We start from the raw sequence: 13899 nt of genomic DNA, 5'->3' as shown, positions 1-13899 counted from the left end.
ATTATGTTGAAGGTGTTTGATTTTAAAAGTTTCACATGAAATTGAACTATTTGTGGTGAGGTGGATGGACCTACAGTCTGTCAGACAAAGTGAAGTAAGTCAGAAAGAGAAAAACAAATACCGTATGCTAACACATATATATGGAATCTAAAAAAGAAATGGTTCTGAAGAACCTAGGGGCAGGACAGGAATAAAGATGCCGATGTAGAGAATGGACTTGAGGACACGGGGCTGGGAAGGGTAAGCTGGGACGAAGTGAGAGAGAGGCATGGACATATATACACTATCAAATGTAAACTAGATAGCTAGTGGGAAGCAGCTGCATAGCACAGGGAGATCAGCTCGGTGCTTTGTGACCACCTAGAGGGGTGGGATAGGGAGGGTGGGAGGGAGATGCAAGAGGGAGGGGATATGGGGATATATGTATACATATAGCTGATTCACTTTGTTATACAGCAGAAACTAACACAACATTGTAAAGCAATTATACTCTAAGATGTTAAAAAAAAATAAAAATAAAAAGTTTCACAATCCTCATTTTAAAAACAATAAACAATCTTTAACAGTGTCAGCCTCCCAGAATCTGCTTTTCAATAATAAACGCAAACAAAAAAAACTAAAAATAGAATGACCATATGGTCCAGCAATCCCACTACTGGGCATATACCCCCCCAAAAAATAAATAAATAAATAAATAAACACAAACAAAAAACAGTGGTGGATTTTAATTATATTTTATTGTTAATCTTATTATTAAAAACTTTGTTTTCTAATTTATATTTCTTAAAATAGGAACCTCCTTTTTTAGTGTACATATAGGAAATGCTTTGAAAAGTATTTTATAGTATAAAATACTATTATCATAAAAAGTAACTTTTAAGGAAAAAAGCATTTGTGATTCTGAATGATATAACATACCAATAATTTTTTTATGTCTTCATAGATACTTCAGCTATTACTTTGATGTATAACATATGGGCTCAAGAAAGCAAAGGTAGATAAGGTCATTCTTTATTCTCTATATGTTCTACTCTGGGCCAAGGCCTCTAACTGGATATTGCTCTGATGTAAGTGGAGCAGATAAAACCTTGTTTGTTAGCTGACTGTCACTATATAACATCCTTTCTCAGTAAGAGACTTCAGTTGATTCAGTCCTGTAGCTTTGTTGTCCTCACCATAGCTACATTGCTGCTACTTTGTTTAAAGGTCAGCATTGTTGCCCTTTAATATTATTACATTTCTCATTGTGCATCTCATTCTCATTCAGCATATCTGAACGTTTCTCTCATTCTGGCAACTAAATTAGCTCAAGTTATTACTATTTTGGCTGTGTCTTTCCAGATACAAAGCACTGAAAAAATACTTTAATGTGTATATAAAATATAGAAAGGAATTATTCTGCCACATATGTAAAATCTTAATAAATATTTTAGTTTAAATGCCATAAGAATGCAAACCCTGCATTCTTTTGTTAAACACTTTAAAATGTATACATGTAAAAATACTTCAAAATTATAAATACCCAAGAATCTTAATCTTGGTCACATTAGGCCTCTTAAAGTATAATTATAGCATTCTGATACCTTTTAAGTAGTATGTCGTGAGATAATTCTTGTAGTTGATAGTTCTTTGGGGAGATTTGTTTGTATTGTTTTCCAAAATAACAGTCACTTACAGAGTTCAGAGTCTGAAAAGTGTGAAGGCTTTCATAATTTCAGGAGCATAATGACAGCTACACAGCAAGTCCATATGTTGCTTAGCTATAATTATATTTTAATAATTACTTTTTCTTTGGAGGAAGAACTATGGCTAACTTCCAAGAGAATGAATCTGATGATTGTAAGTATTCATATTTTCTCAACTGAAAGAACTTGTCTTTTTTATCCTATTTTAAATAGTTGAATATATTTATTTGTATCATAGCATCAAGTGCATGAAGTTTCTATTCTGGGTCCTACTGTAAAATTTAAATGAATATTTGCGTCAGATGGGAAGATTACCCTGGTTTTTTTGTTACTCCCGTATATGGACTTGCTGCCACAGGCATGCTAATTTTGCCATCTCCTACATGCGACTTGCTCCTTTCCGCCTCCATTCTTTTGCACATTACCATTCCCTCCACCTGCATCCTTTCATCCACTTCCTTTTCTGCTTTGAAAACTGGCATCTAAAATTATTTCGTCTAGAGACTCTTTACTCCATGTAACTATCACTTATTTTCTTGGTTTCACCTTAACACTTAACATGGGTAGATATAGTTTCAACTATTCTGAGCTGTGTTTCTGTGATGTACCAGGTATAGTTATTCCCATTTTACAGGTGAAATTAAATAAATTCCCTGTTATATTCCTAGTTTTAGCTATGCCATAATTTGAACGTTTTTTGTGATTTTTAAAAATATAGCTTTTTACAATGTCATTCTGCCTTTCTTTTTTTCTGTAGTCTTTCCTTTCCTGCTCTCTACAATTTAACTCACCAACAGCACTTAATTTTTTTTTAAAATTCAGGTATAATTTACATAGACTAAAATACACCCATTTGAAGAATATAGTCTGCGTTTTGACAAATGTATACACCCATGTAACAACCACATTTTCATCAGTCCCCCAAATCCCTTCTGCCCTCTCCCACTAATGTCTCTTCTTCCCCACTCTCCCCCAGGCAATAACTCATCTGGGTTCTGTCCACTATAGATTTTTTGTTTGTTCTAGAATTTCACATAAATGGAATCACAGAATATATGCTCGTCTGACTTCTTCTGCTCAGCATGTCTTTAAAATTGTTTCTTTTTATTGCTAGATTGTGTTCAGTTTTACAGAATGGAATATAACACAACTTTGTTTAACCATTCACCTGTTGATAGACAATTTGACCTGTTTCTAGATTTTGGCTATTAAAAATAAGGCTGCTATGAAAAATCCATGTATAGGTCGTTGAGTGGACATATTTCCATTTTTCCTCTGTAACTGTCTAGGAGTGGCTGTACCATTTTGCATTCTCACCAGCAATATATGAGCGTTCCAGTTGCCCTCCATCCTCATCAACACTTATACTGTCAGTTTAAAATTTTTTAGCCATTCTAGTTATTGTGTCGTAGTGTCTTATAGTATTTCATTTGTATTTCACTGGTGACCAGTGGTATTGAACACCTTTTCATAGGTTTATTGGTCATTGTATCTTTTTTTGGTAAATTAAAATTTTTTGTGTATTTAAAAATTGGTGTTTTCTTCTTCTTACTGACTTTTAAGACTTTTTTATATAGTCAGGATCTTAGTTCTTTGTCAGTTATATGTATTGTGCATATTTTTTCCCAGTCTGTGCCTTGCCTTTTCATTTTCTTAACTGTTTTTGGAGAGGGGAAGCTTTTAATTTTTATGAAGTTCAGCATATCAATTTTTTCTTTCATGGTTTGTGCTTTAGGTCTCCTAAGAAATTTTTGCCCACCCCAAAGTTGTGAAGATTTTCTCTTGTGTTTTATTCTAGAAGTTTTATAGTGTTGTTTTCTATATTTAAGTCTCTGTTTCATTTTGAGTTAATTTTTGTGTTTAATGTAACATTGGATTTTCTCAGCACCTTTGTTGAAAAGTAATTGAGGGGCTTCCCTGGTGGCGCAGTGGTTGAGAATCCACCTGCCGATGCAGGGGACATGGGTTCGTGCCCCGGTCTGGGAAGATCCCACATGCCGCGGAGCGGCTGGGCCCGTGAGCCATGGCCGCTGAGCCTGTGCGTCCGGAGCCTGTGCTCCGCAACGGGAGAGGCCACAACAGTGAGAGGCCCGCGTACCGCAAAAAAAAAAAAAAAAAAAAAAAAAAAGTAATTGAACATGTACATGTGATCCATTTCTGGACTTCTTATTCTGTTCCATTGATATATATGTGGTATTCCAATATCATACTCTTACTTTATTTTTGTAATTTTTAGAGGTAGTATAAATCCCCCAACCCAACATCATTTTGAAAATTAAAAAAAAAAATCTTTGCCTAATTTTTTTTCTTTTTTTGGCCGCATTGAGTCTTTGTTGCTGCACGTGGTCTTTCTCTAGTTGTGGTGAGCTGGGGCTACTCTTCATTGTGGGGCACGAGCTTCTTATTGCAGTGGCTTCTCTTGTTGTGGAGCACAGGCTCCAGGTGCACGGGCTTCGGTAGTTGTGGCTCACGGGCTCTAGAGCGTAGGCTCAGTAGTTGTGGTGCGTGGGCTTAGTTGCTCCTTGGCATGTGGGATCTTCCCAGACCAGGGCTCAAACCCATGTCCCCCACACTGGTAGGCGTATTCTCTTTTTTTTCTTTTTAATCTTCACTTTTATTATTTATTTATTTTTAACACCTTTATTGGAGTATAATTGCTTTACAATGCTGTGTTAGTCTCTGCTTTATAACAAAGTGAATCAGCTATACATATACATATATTCCCATGTCTCTCCCTCTTATGTCTCCCTCCCATCCTCCCTATCTAGGTGATCACCTCTCTAGGTGATCACAAAGCACCGAGCTGATCTCCCTGTGCTATGCGGCTGCTTCCCACTAGCTATCTATTTTACATTTGGTAGTGTATATATGTCCATCCCACTTTCTCACTTCATCCCAGCTTACCCTTCCCCCTCCTCGTGTCCTCAAGTCCATTCTCTACGTCTGTGTCTTTATTCCTGTCCTGCCCTGAGGTTCTTCAGAACCTTTTTGTCTTTTTTTCAGATTCCATATATACGTGTTAGCATACGGTATTTGTTTTTCTCTTTCTGACTTACTTCATTCTGTATGACAGACTCTAGGTCCATCCACCTCACTACAAATAACTCAATTGCATTTCTTTTCATGGCTGAGTAATATTCCATTGTATATATGTGCCACATCTTCTTTATCCACTCATCTGTCGATAGACACTTAGGTTGCTTCCATATCCTGGCTATTGTAAATAGGGCGGCAGGTGGATTCTTAACCACTGTGCCACCAGGGAAGTCCATCCTTACATAACTTACTCCCTTGCCCTCACTGCTTGTGTTGTGTATGTGTTGTTGATTTTTGTTTTTCATTTGTTTTTGTTATTTTCTGCTTTCAAAGATATTGCCATAGCAGGGGCTATGTGCTTGGTATTTTCCAGGGCAGATATTGTTTGTATTATGGAAGATGTTAACTACTTTCAGCTGGCTGGAAGTAATGAGCAGTTGGGGTTCTTCCTTTGTCTCACTATCATTGACAGTAAGCAATTCTACATTCCATTGGTACATCTATATGGTTGTTTTTTTTTTTGCGGTACGCGGGCCTCTCACTGCTGTGGCCTCTCCCGTTGCGGAGCACAGGCTCCGGACGCGCAGGCTCAGCGGCCATGGCTCACGGGCCCAGCCGCTCCACGGCATGTGGGATCTTCCTGGACTGGGGCACGAACCCGTGTCCCCTGCACTGGCAGACTCTCAACCAGTGCGCCACCAGGGAAGCCCGTAGAATATATTTTAAATATTTAGTTTTTAAAAAATTGGTCAGGCCGGGTTCATTGAGGACAACACATCACTGTAGGTACTTAGAGCAAAAGGGGAATTGGATTCTTAAAACGTTTTGGAGAAGCTGGAGGTATGGAGCCTGGAAGGCTGTTCTAAGCTTTCAGGTTAGTCACTGCTGCTGATTATGGCTGCCTGGTAGTACCAACATAGGGAACTGGCAGGGGAGCATTTGGTGATTACTGTAAAACCTCATGTCTGTTAAAGTCCAGGTGTCTACTGCATTCAGAAGAAAAATGGCCTTGTTTCTGTCTCTCTTCTGCCTTCCAAATACTGTGCAAATGCATTGCATTTGCTGAATGTAAATCACATAAATTCCAGGGGCAAAGATATTTGCAAAATGGAGTTCTCATACTTTTAGCTTTTGTGATACAGAGGATACAAAGGAGAGCACAGAAGGCAGTGAGAATGAACGATGAGATAAATATATCTATATTTATATGGACAAGATATGAATGCACACTTACATATTGTATTTGTCAGGGTTCTCCAGAGAAACAGAACCAATAGGATATACATGTATACAGAAAGAGAGAGGGGAAGAAAGAGTGGCTTTATTTTAAGGAATTGGCTCCCGTGATTGTGGGGGCTGGCAAGCCTGAAATTGCAGGGCAGGCTGCAAAGTCGTTGGGTGATGTTCACTCTCCTTGATATCCTATAACTTAAATATTTAACAGTACTTAAATACTATAATGTAAAGTCAGTGTATCTTATGTTATATGACAAGGAGATAAGAGAGGGAAGAAAACAGTTATTTGATGCATATACACAGAAACATATTCATAACAAAATTAGGAAAAAGTACTCATAACTAATTATAATTCTCATTTCTGTAACTGGTCATGTAGTGGTAGCTGGTATTTATAAATGCCTTCTTCCACTACCCATTTTGTATTCCCTTTGCCCTCAGCAAGCACCTCAGATAGCCATAGTTCTTTCTTTACCTGGTGGAGTGACCCAAACTTTTGTTTCTGAAGGGTTTGAGTCAGTAGTAGTCCTGCCTTGGTTGGGCTATTGTAGTTTTCCATTGAATATAATCATAAGGCATGGTAGTCCTAAGAGATGCTCTTAGGGATCTCTGATAACCAGACATTTTCTTTCTTACCACCATTGTGGAATAGTAGTCCAATTTCCCCTTGGTAATTAGAATCAGTTACCTAAGCCAGCACAGTAAGTTCCTTCTTTGCCTACTGATTCCGAGGCATGGGGAGCTTAAAGTGGGCAGGTGGCAGGCTTCACTTCCAGTTCAGTGGAATCACTGTTGTGTCTCCTGATGGACGCATTCCTCCCTTTGGAGCTCAGACCTCTAGACCAGCACAGCATGAGGTCGTGGGGACAGGAAACAGAAGTTTTTGCTAGTGGCGGTGTTGGGAAAGCTGGACAGCTGCGTGTAAATCAACGAGGTTAGAACACGTTCTCACACCATACACAAAAAGAGACGCAAAATAGCTTAAAGACTTCAATGTAAGACGTGACACCATAAAACTCCCGGAAGAGAACACAGGCAAAACATTCTCTGACATAAATTGTACCAATGTTTTCTTAGGTCACTCTCCCAAGACAATAGAAATAAAAGCAAAAATAAACAACCGAGACCTAATCAAACTTGTAAGCTTTTGCACAGCAAAGGAAACCATAACCAAAATGAAAAGACAACATATGGACTGGGAGAAAATATTTGTGAACAATGTGACCAACAAGGGCTTACTTTCCAAAATATACAAACAGCTCATGACAACTCAATAACAAAAAACCAACCAAATCAAAAAATGGACCGAAGACATAAATAGACGTTTCTCCAAAGAAGGCATACAGATGGCAAATAGGCACATGAGAAGATGCTCAACATCGCTAAGTATGAGAAATGCAAATCAAAAATACAATGAGGTACCACTTCACACTGGTCAGACTGGCCATCATTTAAAAGTCTACAAATAACAAATGCTAGAGAGTGTGTGGAGAAAAGGGAACCCTCCTGCACAGTTGATGGGAATGTAAATTGGTGCAGCCACTATAGAAAACAGCATGGAGGTTCCTTAAAAAACTAAAAATAGAGTTGCTATATGATCCAGCAATCCCATTCCTGGGCACATATCCAGAGAAAACTCCAATTACAATTTACAACAGCCAAGACATGGAAACAATCTTAAATGTCCATTGACAGATGAATGGGTAAAGAAGATGTGGTATATATACACAATGGAACACTACTTAGCCATAAAAAAATATGAAATAATGCCACTGCAGCAACATGGATGGACCTAGAAATTATCATATTAAGTAAGTCAGAAAAAGAAGGACAAATACTTTATGATACCACCTATATGTGGAATCTAAAATATGACACAAATGAACTTATTTATGAAACAGAAACAGACTCACAGATATAGAAAACAAACTTACAGTTACCAAAGGGAAAAGGGGGTGGGAGAGGGATAAATTAGGAGTTTGGAGTTAGCAGATACAAACTACTATATATAACATAGATAAACAACAAGGTCCTACTGTATAGCACAGGGAACTATATTCAGTATCCTGTAGTAAACCATAAGGGAAAAGAATATGTATATATATATATGTATAACTGAATCACTTTGCTGTACACCAGAAACTAACACAACATTGTAAATCAACTATACTTCAATAAAAATAAACAAAAATTTTTGCTTGTGGGTCAATAAATAGTCAGTTGGTGCCACTTCCATTTCCTTCCTCTGAGTCCTAACCTGTGAATCTTGGCTATGCAAGAAACAGCACCATATATCGGACATTCAGAGCATATACAGCCTTTTGGAGATCCTCGCCCAAGGTGTTGCCATCTGGCTGGTGCTCTCACTGAGTCCTCAAAAGCCCATTCCACTGTTCTATCAAGCCAGCTGTTTCAGGATGGTATGGTAAGACTAGCGAATTCACTAGCCCATTGCCACTTTTTTTTTTTTTTTTTTTTTTTTTTGCTGTGAAATGAGTTCCTTGATCAGCAGCAGTGTTTTGTAGAACAATAGGAGGGATAGATAAGGCATTCTGTAAGTCCACGGATAGTAGTTTTGGCAGAAGCATTTTGTGCAGGGAAGGCAAATCTGTATACAGACTAAGTATCTATTTCAGTAAGAGTAAAGTACTAACTCTTCCATGATAGAAGCAGTCCAGTGTAATCAACCTGTCACCAGGTAGCTGGCTGATGACCTCAGGGAATAGTGTCATACTGGGGACTCAGTGTTGGTCTCTGCTGCTGGCAGATTTGGCACTCAGCAGTGGCAGTAGCCAGGTTGGTCTTGGTGAGTGGAGGTCCATGTTGCTGAACCCATGCATAACCTGCATCCCTACCATGGTGGCTACTTTGTTCATGAGCCCATTGGACAATGACAGGATTGGCTGGGGAAAGAGGCTGACTCGTATCGGCAGGATGGGTCATCCTGTATTTATATTTCAGTGCAGCCTTTCACACTTGCAAAGACAAGAAAATGATTTGGAACTCCAGGAAATGACTAGAAGTCTACCTATTTCTTGGTTTTAATTTTGTTAGCTGTTTTAAGGAAGAATTATTAGAGAGATTATTAGAGACTTCTGAATATATATAATTACTACAGGAGTTCATCTTGGAGGCTTTGTTAGTTTAAAAGCTCAAAAGAGGGCTTCCCTGGTGGCGCAGTGGTTGAGAGTCCGCCTGCCGATGCAGGGGACGCAGGTTCGTGCCCCGGTCCGGGAAGATCCCACATGCCGCGGAGCGGCTGGGCCCGTGAGCCATGGCCGCTGAGCCTGCGCGTCTGGAGCCTGTGCTCCGCAACGGGAGAGGCCACAGCAGTGAGAGGCCCGTGTACCGGAAAAAAAAAAAAAAAAAAAAAAAAAAGCTCAAAAGGAAAGTGATGAAGACCTACTTCTAAGACTTTTCAAAATAAAAAGAAGTATAAAAGTAATACATGGTTCATTGTAAAAATGAAAAATTCAGAAACAAAAAGAGTATTTTTTATATTATGTTCTGTCATTTTGTTTTTTCCACCTAATGTGTTGTGGCCTTCTTTCTAGTTTAGTATATACAGATATTAAGTCATTTTTAAAAATTGCAGCGTGCTCTTCAATTGTATGTATGTAGTATAATTTAAGTAAGCTCCTAATGATTGACATTAAGGCTGGCTCCAGTTTTTCTCACCTATTACTTCGTTGGATGTGTTTATTTATGTCTTTGTGTGTTTGTATAATATATTTGTGGAATAATTCCTAGCCTTGCAATTGCTGGATTAAAGCATGTATATTTTAAATTGTCCTCTCCCCAATTGTTCTGATTTATATTCTTATCACAAAAGTGCATGAGAACATCTATTTTCCTATGTTCTCACCAACATTGGATGGTAGCACACTTTTTAGTTTTTGCCAATGTAATAATGAAAAAAATCTAATTTTATTTCCTTAGTTATAAGTAGATTCAATCATCTTTTCACATTTTGAACAGTCTCATATCTTTAACCTTGCTCTTGCTATTCCTCTTCACTTGGAATATTTTCTTTCATTTTTGCTGAACTTTTACCATTCTTCAAGGTGCATGGCAAAATCTTTTTTTTTTCCATTATTGGATTTCCCAATAACCTCAGCCTAAAATGATTTCTCTCTCCTTATATACTGAATGCTTTATTTCCCACTTATCACAGTTTTATACCAGAGCTAATACATATGATTTTCTTCTTCTAGGATTTACAGGATGACTAAATATTAATGGAAAGAGAAGTGTAAACCTATCTTCTTTCACTATGGAGGCTGGTTTGGCAGATGGAGAACCTGACCGAACTTTGGTGAGTGGTTCAAATACAGCATAATAAGGTACTGTCATCTACAGCTGGAAAGTGTTTGATGTAAGCTATCATTTTATTTTACAAATGTATTTAAAACAAACTTTAAAAAAAGTATTTTAAAATAATACTTTAATTCCTCTGTTGATATGAAAATTACAGATAGTTTAAAGCTTGTTAAGGCATAACCCAGTTTTCTGCTGTTTCTACCTTATCTCCTACCTCTTTTCCCTTGCTTTCCCAGCCATATAGTGTAAGACATACTGATGTAATAGTTTGTGTTTGTTTTCCTCAAGAAACGTTTTGCCTTACTGAAATCAAGAGGTTGTTAACAGTTAAGGAAATTAAATGCCTGTAAATCTCACATCATGTGCAGTTGTAGTTAGAATGAAACAGTAAAAATAATTCAGAATTAAGAGCAGTTGCCACATATATTCTTTATATAAAAGTATAAGGATTTAATAAATATTGCTGCCTTGTGTTGTGATTGAATTATATTCTGAAATTAAATAGGTAGGGGTACTGGTTAAGTGTACCTTTTCCAATAAGTTTAAAAAAAAAATAAAAATTCACCAGTAGGGTGTGGATTAAATGATGATTTGTCACTGTACGAAAACATTTTGCTCTAGGATCATTTGATTTTCAATTCTCCTTTTTTAAAGATTCCATTAAATATTGATGTATAGATTATTAGGGATGTTTGTATTACCTAAAGTAAAGGTGCCAGTGGGTAAAATGTAGCCAGGTGATAGCTCTATGATTTGTTAGATGGTAGATTATGTGACAAATTTACATTATTGGAATAATGCAGAGGCCAACTTTTCTGTCTTTCATACTGCTATGAAGTTGAGAGTCACTACTAAATTGAGGTGTTTGTGAATTTTAATTTAGTGAATGTCCTTTGTTCAGGCTGAAATGTAGGATCAGTCTAATGATTGATAGCAAAATGCAGTTTTGTTTACTTGTCTTAACTTGGTCCCAACCTTTTTTGAATTTCTGGTTCAAACTTGTTTCTTTAATGGTCAAAGAAAAGTTAAACTTTAAAATGATAACTTGTTAATAGAGAATAAAATGGACATGAATGTAGATTGGTTTATGAAGAAGGTTATTGTAACGGCGATTTTAAATGGAAAACCAATGGTAGGTTATTTTGTTTTCACTATATATTCAGGAAAAAAGTTCAGATTAAGCCTTGTCTTGGAACATGATATTTACTTTACCATAAATATTTTCTTATTTAATGCTAATGGACTTTCTTAAGTTTTTTTAGCTAAAATATTTAAAATCTTTTGGTGGTAGTAAAAATACCAGTAATAACAACTGCTGTTTTCTAAGTGTATACTTTTTCAGACTGTCCTCACAACAGCCATTAAAGGTAGATGTTTGTTTATCCTCACTTTTAAAGATAGGGAAATAGGCTTAGGGAGGTTAATTATCTCCTCTAAAAGCTCACAGTGTAAGTGATGGAACTGAGGTCTGTCCTTTGCTACTAACATGTTGACTATGTATCTGTCTTTCTGAATAGAGTTGCTTAAAATTTATTGTTACATTTTAGAGTAAATATCTAAGTAGACAGTATTAAATTCTGTATCAGAATATCTATATTGATAAAGTTTTAATCATTTTTTATTCTAAATTCTGTTGATATTGAAAGGTTAGAGCAAGTTATTTAAAAAGCAGCGAGACCATAGCCCAGGGAGATCAGCTCGGTGCTTTGTGACCACCTAGAGGGGTGGGATAGGGAGGGTGGGAGGGAGAGGCAAGAGGGAGGAGATACAGGGATACATGTATAGTATAGCTGATTCACTTTGTTATACAGCAGAAACTAACACACCATTGTAAAGCAATTATACTCCAATAAAGATGTTAAAAAAAAAAAGCAGCGAGAGCGGTTTTCTTCTTGTTGTTCATTAAGCTTCTTCTGTGAAATATTGTAGCTCATTTTAGAGACAATAATACCAAAAATTGAACTACTGAAATATTCTGTATTTGAAACTAATCTTGAGGTCCACCTTTGAGTTATCTATTTATAAAATATCACCTTTGAACTGCATGGCCTAAAAGCTAGTTACTGTTTAGATCTAGGAGAGGTGGATAAGAACATGGGCTCCATAGACATTTGGCTGTGTGTTAAAATCTGAGCTCCGTCACTTAGTCGTATGACCTGCATAATTAATTAAGTTCTCAGGGTTTCCAGTTTTCCTCATCTATTAAATAAAGATAATAGTAATATCTACTTCCCAGAGTTGTTGAGTTTTATTTGAGATAATATGTCTATAAAATGCCTATTACACATCTGTGCACATTGTAAATATCCAATAAATAAAAGCCACTATTGTTATTGTTAATATAATTATTAACATTCAGCCTTCTCTCCAAAAAGATAAAGTTAAGAGGCAGGAGAAGCAATAAAACACATTAAAAAAAGCCCGACACTATTGGGTAATTTTGGCTTTACACTTTCTCTGAATATCATTTTTGCCACCTAAAATATTGAGGCAGATATTCTACTTCAATACAAAATATATAAGCAAGAATACTCATCCTTCCTACTTGAGAGGGACAATATGATCTAGTGAAACCAGAAAGTTCTTTGAGAATAGAAAGCAGTATGTCAGTATGCGGTAGCAGTGTTGTAGAAAATCCGATTGCAGGCACTAGTTTTTAGAATTTATTAGTAAGCTTTTTCTGAATGCAGTCTTTGTGCAAAGTGCTGTGCCCAGTGAAGGGGATGCTAAGAGATATACAGTATGGTGTGTCTGAATTATGTTTATGTTTGAGAAGACTACATAGAGGGATGGATAGATAAGGCAATCATAGCATTTACTAAGTGTTAAATGAGGAACATAAACAAGGCATCGTTATACAAGTTGTGACAATTGGGCGGTTGTTATACACTGGGGTAGTTAGAGAAGCTTTCTTAAGAGAACACAAACTCTGAATAGCATAGGTAATAGGGATCATAAGATTGAGAATGAGCAAGGAGAGCATTCTAAGAAGGGAGGATGGCAAGAGGCAAGGCTAAATAGGGAATTAATTGTTCAGGGTTTATTTAGGGGAAAATGAGTAGAAAAATTGATGAAGGTAGATCTGAAGGGAATGTTGTTCACAAGAATAATGATCAACTTGGCAGATAGAGACCAAACTTAGGGAAGGCTTTGAGTGCCAGACCAGGGATTTTGAACTTGATTCTGTAGACAGTGGTATGTCATTGAATATTTTTATAAAAGTGGACAAGATGAATCTGGAAGCAGGATATAAGGTGATTTAGAGGAGTGAGAGAGAAAGATATTAATTAAGAGACTACTATGGTAGTCTTGGTGTGAGGTAGTGGAAGCTTGGACTCAATTGACTTTAAGTCCATTTATTCAGTTTTCTTCTTTTATATGAGATTATGCTTTCTATTTTTAAAAAAATTCATTTGCTCATTTATTATTCCAGTTGTGTTTAGTTCTATTTTTGTGGTAGTGTTTTTTGTCTTAGGTAGTAAATACTGAAAAATATGAATTGAATTTTTATACTGTACTTATATACTTCAGAACACAAGCGTACATTTAATATATGTCTTATAATATATGTCTTAAAAAACTGTGTAAAAGTCCAGAACTCATATCACTTTGGAAATTAACC

At 36.7% G+C, this 13899-nt stretch overlaps 1 protein-coding gene across 4 annotated transcripts in view; it reads left to right on the top strand.

Moving 5' to 3' along the window:
• The window catches only part of OSBPL8 (oxysterol binding protein like 8), a 164533-nt gene that overhangs the window by 19468 nt on the left and 131166 nt on the right, over positions 1-13899 (top strand). For 2 of the 4 annotated variants that reach the window (XM_082636657.1, XM_082636658.1), the window contains one exon: positions 10172-10272. In XM_082636657.1, coding sequence (XP_082492783.1) covers positions 10231-10272 — 42 coding nt within the window. In that variant the 5' untranslated portion in view covers positions 10172-10230. The other 2 variants (XM_082636660.1, XM_082636659.1) reach the window with 2 other exon arrangements.

The sequence above is a fragment of the Mesoplodon mirus genome (assembly GCF_964341445.2).
Source record: "Mesoplodon mirus genome assembly, chromosome: 11".
Classification (NCBI taxonomy): Eukaryota; Metazoa; Chordata; class Mammalia; order Artiodactyla; family Ziphiidae; genus Mesoplodon; species Mesoplodon mirus.
Note: the sequence above shows the minus strand (reverse complement) of the source record. Positions and strands in the feature narration are given on the sequence as shown.